Here is a 5154-nt window from a genome sequence, read left to right as displayed (position 1 = left end):
AGCAGTGGAAAAACGGTGGCCGGAGACATAACGCCAGCAGCAGCTATCACCGGCCCCCTCACCAAACTCCAATTAAGTTCCATCGCTCCCATCCCCAGCACAGCACAGCCCCCCTAGCTAGCTACCCATAGCCTTTGCTAGTTTTCCTTGTTGATGGACAGATACAGCTTGATCCCCCTCTCCCTCGCCCGCTCCCTCTCTCTCTCCTGGCCAGCGAGATTCATCGGTCCATATAACCGGAAACGCACTCCACCCTCGCTCCTCACCACTCGTTCGTGCGTCCATGGAACCCTAGAAGAGAAGTACGCACCCTCCACTCCTACCTAGAGCTCCCTCCCATCAGAAACAAGCTGCTTGGAGAGCCATCGGTCCGTCGAGCTCCACCACGCGGCATATCACACCACACGCCCCCCCATGGCGCACGCTTGTCCCCGGAGCTCGGTCGATTCCACAGCCTCAAGCCAGTGAGTGAGCGAGGAAGGCCGGCCGGGACACTGTACTTGCACCGCGTCCTCGCTTCCATTCCTAACCCCTTTCCGGCCGTCTTCTCTGCTCTCTCTAGCGGATAAATTAAGCGGCCGGGAGGATGATGAACCTGCCAGCCGCAGCTGGGAACTCCTGCGACGAGTTCGGCTATGGGGCTCCCAACCCGCCGCCGCCGTCGCTCTTCCCGATCATGGACCACCAGGAGGGGGGCGGCGGCATCCACAGGGAGCACGACCACCACCACCACCACCTCGGTGGTTACACCCTCGAGCCCAGCTCGCTGGCGCTCCTCCCCCCGTCCAGCCACGCCACCATCGCTGCCCACAGCCCCCACGACATCCTCCAGTTCTACCACCACCCCACCTCGCACCACTACCTCGCCGCCGCCGCCGCAGGTGGCAACGGCAGCCCCTACGGCCAATTCGGCGGGGGAGGCACTGCCGGCGGCTTCCAGTCGTACTACCACCAGCAGGTGGGAACGGGCGCGCCCGAGTACTACTTCCCCACCTTAGTCAGCTCCGCGGAGGAGAACATGGCGAGCTTCGCGGCCACGCAGCTCGGGCTCAACCTCGGCTACCGGACCTACTTCCCACCCAGAGGCGGCTACACCTACGGCCACCACCCGCCCCGGTGCCAGGCCGAGGGCTGCAAGGCAGACCTCTCCGGCGCCAAGCGCTACCACCGCCGCCACAAGGTCTGCGAGCACCACTCCAAGGCTCCCGTCGTCGTCACCGCCGGCGGCCTCCACCAGAGGTTCTGCCAGCAGTGCAGCAGGTTAGTAGTCGCACTTGATACTATATTAATTCGCCATCCATTTTGCCGGAATTCGTTGATGAATTGCGTGTCTGATCGACCGATTCGCTATTCTAAAGAGAGATGGATAGATCTTGTAGAGCCGTGTTGAGTTGGAAAATGATCTCCCTTTCGTGAATCATGACTTGCATTTAAGTGATCTGCAAGTTGCATTCAGTTTAATTGAATGGTTTGGAACCGGAAACAATCCATCTCATCCTGTTACCTCGTTCGATCGCAAAAATAGCCTTCAAATTACCCATTTAGTTCGACTGAATGAGTAGGAAAGTTTTGAGATCTTATTAGTTTGAGCTCCTGGATCATGATACCAACATGGATCACCTCGAGCAATTGCATTTTAGTTGAAAAAATAAACAAAGACGAAATTATGGCCTCGAACTTGATGTTAAATTTCTTTGCCACATTTTCTGTTACCCTTTTTTTAGCTGGATCTTAGAAGTATCGAATCTACATTGCACCTAGTTAGATTCCTCTTCCACGGACGTTCCTACAGTACCTGTCCCACGCTTAACTGCTAGATCGAAACAAAACAAATATGAGCGAAAAATCCGCATACCCTGTTCTTTCACTGTTCTCCCTCAATAGATTCCGAAGGAAACAGTAGCTACTAAGCAAACAAAGAACTGGTGTACTGTACAATACACCTCACCACAGCAAAGCCCTCGATTAGTAGGAGCTGGAAATTTTGCAATGAACAATTTTGGCCCTTTTAGCGATGTCATACACTCCCAGACGACATACTTTTTTTGGATAAAGGGAGTCTTTTATTAACTTACAGTGAAGCATTAGGAAAATACAAAACATAATGAGTAACACTTGGCCTCTGCATAGCTAAGATGCACATAGCCAACACCAACACACACGCAAAGGATCAGACCGGCAAAAAGCAAAGCCAGACATTATATTGGTTGTGCACTCATGCTGCTTGACTGATCACACAACGGAGAGCCGAGTCGCACCGTAAGACTTGGCTTGACAATCCACATGTGGGAAAGCAAGATTCATCGCTTTATTTGCATGTAATGTATATGTAAACATTTCATCCTCTACAATTTTGTATTACCTCCGTCCCAAATTACTTGTCTTAAATTTGTCTCGATACTATTTGTTAGTGTACAATTTTAAGTAGCTTAATTTACAGATTAGAATGAGCAAAATCATAATAAGTCAGAATGTATTATTACAATAAACTGACAGATTATGTGGTGCTCCATGATTCAGCCATCCAAATATGATCAAAGATTCATGTGATCTCCTCCTTTCTACATATTTCGCTCTGCCCGTAATTGACAAGAGTCCATGTATCACATGTAGGGAACACTTATACGCAGACATGTTGTCCTTTGAGTTGCTCCTTCTTTCTCTCCTCCATTGCTTGCTGCTCTCCTTGCCATTTATTTTTGCTTCACTTCTCCTTCGCATGCATGTTTGAGTGGTTACTTCAAACAGTGTGACCTGTCTGTACATGCATTGGCCTCCCGAAGTCAGAGAAGCATGGCTACTTTGTCCCTAAGTATTGCAAGTTTGTACCACGTACGAACGTACGTACGTACCACCACAGGCAGGTTGCAGTCGCAAGCATCTCTCTCTCTCTCTCTCTCTCTCTCTCTCTCTCTCTCTCTTTCTCTCTCTCTCTCTCTCTCTTTCCTGTGGGCTGTGGCTGTGGTAATAATAATGTGTTGGACAGATAGCGTAAAGGCATTTCTATCAGACCATCCCTTTTACCTGCCCTTTCAGCGAGATCTCTGTTAGGATGCACGTGTGAAGAGTAGCAAAGCATTCAAAGGGAAACAGTGGGATCACTTGCGGTGTGACACACCATATGGAGACACTCCATATGAGTCGGCTGCAAAGCTCCAAGCTGTCTGCGTGGGATCGATGGCAACAGTTTGGGATATATGCTTCTCATGTTCAGGATCATCATTGCCTAGCTACTGCATCGATCGGTCCCCAGCCGGAATGTTCTTTCGGTCCAGAATTGATCTCTGATCATGCACTAATTTGTGTCTTACCTAGGATTAGGATTTGCAGCCAGCTCATGTCTGCATGCATGCCAGCGATAAACTGATGATACACCATGCACATGTGTCCCTACTTTTATGTGTATTGTCTGTCACACATTAGTATTTCATGTGTATGTCTTTGTACAGTTCTTCTCTTAATTTGTTCTAACATGTTCTGTTTTCTCGTTCAGGTTTCATCTGCTTGATGAGTTCGACGACGCGAAGAAGAGCTGCAGGAAGCGCCTCGCCGACCACAACCGCCGTCGAAGGAAATCAAAGCCATCCGAGGCCGATGCCGCTGACAAGAGAAGGACACAGGCCAGCAAAGCAGCAAGTACCAAAGGCAGTACGTGAAATGCATCCGTCCATCTTTCTCTATCTAATCATGCATTCAACGCATAATCATCAATCTTACCCTAGATTCCTTTGTTCAACTTACCAAGGAGTAGTAATTAACACCACCAAAAACTAACAAATAATTGTCAACAGAAGCAGCCGGAAGCAGCAGCAAGAGCACCGGCACCGGAGACGGGATGGACATACAAGTACAGCTGGGTAGTGGAGACCTGTCCAAAAATCAGGACGAAACCATGGGACTCGGCGAGGTGGTGAAAGAAATGCAGGTGGATCCCAAGGGGAAAGCATCAATGCAGCAGCAGCAAGGACACCATGGCCATGGTCTTCACCTGCAGAGCCAACATGGCTTCCCTTTCCCTTCGTCCTCTGCAGGCTCGTGCTTCCCTCAGAGCCAAGCTGTCTCGAGCACTCACAACACATCAAATATCGGCCAAGTGCAGCAAGAACAGCCAGGCTTGGGGTTCCATCAGCATAGCAACATCCTTCAGCTCGGACAGGCCATGTTTGATCTCGACTTCGATCACTAGCAATCCAAACTATTCAAAAAGCTAATATAATTAGTATTATTTAATGCTCCCTCGTACGTGTGTGTACGTCGATCGGATCATTTCTTTCTATCTTGTCTGTATTAATTACCGTAATATGATATAATAATGGTAGTTTGTGCAGTGGCAATTTCCTATATATATTTGGTTAGAGGTGCTTCAATGCCCTACCAAAAGGTGGTACTAGTACAATTCATACATTTAGTACCTTTATAAGTTGCCTCATGTACTTGGCAGTAGTTATGCTCTTTGTACGTCACAGCTGATTAATGGGTTGGGGCATCAAACTTTTTCAGTTCCATATATATGAGAGAAAATGTTTAATTTTTTTCGAAACATATATGCTTTTTATGGACCATATTGCACTCTAATCCAAAGAAGAAGAAAAATGTTGAGTACTCCCTCCGTCCAGTAATGTAAGACATTTTTTGACACTATATTATGGGACGGAGGGAGTAGATATTAACATAGTCAAAGATAAATCGTACGAAATCAGGCAAAAGTTCCTGAACCAGAACTAGCAAATTTATAATTTGTCTGACATAGAACACTGCTATCAATAAATATATTCTAAATATTACTGGATAAAACAGGTTGGGCGCCCTATTTTTGAATGCTGAATGGAGGGGCAAAATATGCATAAAAGAGGACGATGGTCTTGTGAGTCTTGTGTTGCTATGATTTATTCTTGTGGTGAGACAAAAGTCATTTGTTGACATAACCTATGTTTTCAAATCAAACAGAATTGCCGATATCACTCTGTCATCTTCATGCATTTCATAGTTTAAATTTTGTTTCCCCAAATTGTGCAAATCAAACAGACCCTTTTGAATTGGAATTTTTGTGAGGCGACGCAAAAAACTTGGATTGTTTTTTTTACACATTATGTTCTGTCCAAAACTACCATTTTTTAAGTTAAAGTTGGGGGAGTGAAACATAGCATCATTGCT

At 47.1% G+C, this 5154-nt stretch overlaps 1 protein-coding gene across 1 annotated transcript; it reads left to right on the top strand.

The window, feature by feature from the left end:
• Nucleotides 1–264: 264 nt before the first annotated feature.
• LOC109777982 (squamosa promoter-binding-like protein 8) lies at nucleotides 265–4380 on the top strand. The gene is made up of 3 exons (XM_020336542.4): nucleotides 265–1260; nucleotides 3494–3648; nucleotides 3792–4380. The coding sequence occupies exons 1-3, from the start codon at nucleotides 587–589 to the stop codon at nucleotides 4184–4186; spliced, it is 1224 nt and encodes a 407-aa protein (XP_020192131.1). The 5' UTR covers nucleotides 265–586; the 3' UTR covers nucleotides 4187–4380.
• The last annotated feature ends 774 nt before the right edge of the window (nucleotides 4381–5154 follow it).

The sequence above is a fragment of the Aegilops tauschii genome, chromosome 2 (assembly GCF_002575655.3).
Source record: "Aegilops tauschii subsp. strangulata cultivar AL8/78 chromosome 2, Aet v6.0, whole genome shotgun sequence".
In the NCBI taxonomy this organism is placed as follows: Eukaryota; Viridiplantae; Streptophyta; class Magnoliopsida; order Poales; family Poaceae; genus Aegilops; species Aegilops tauschii.
The sequence above is the reverse complement of the archived record's forward strand: the minus strand, read 5'-3'. Positions and strand labels throughout refer to the sequence as shown.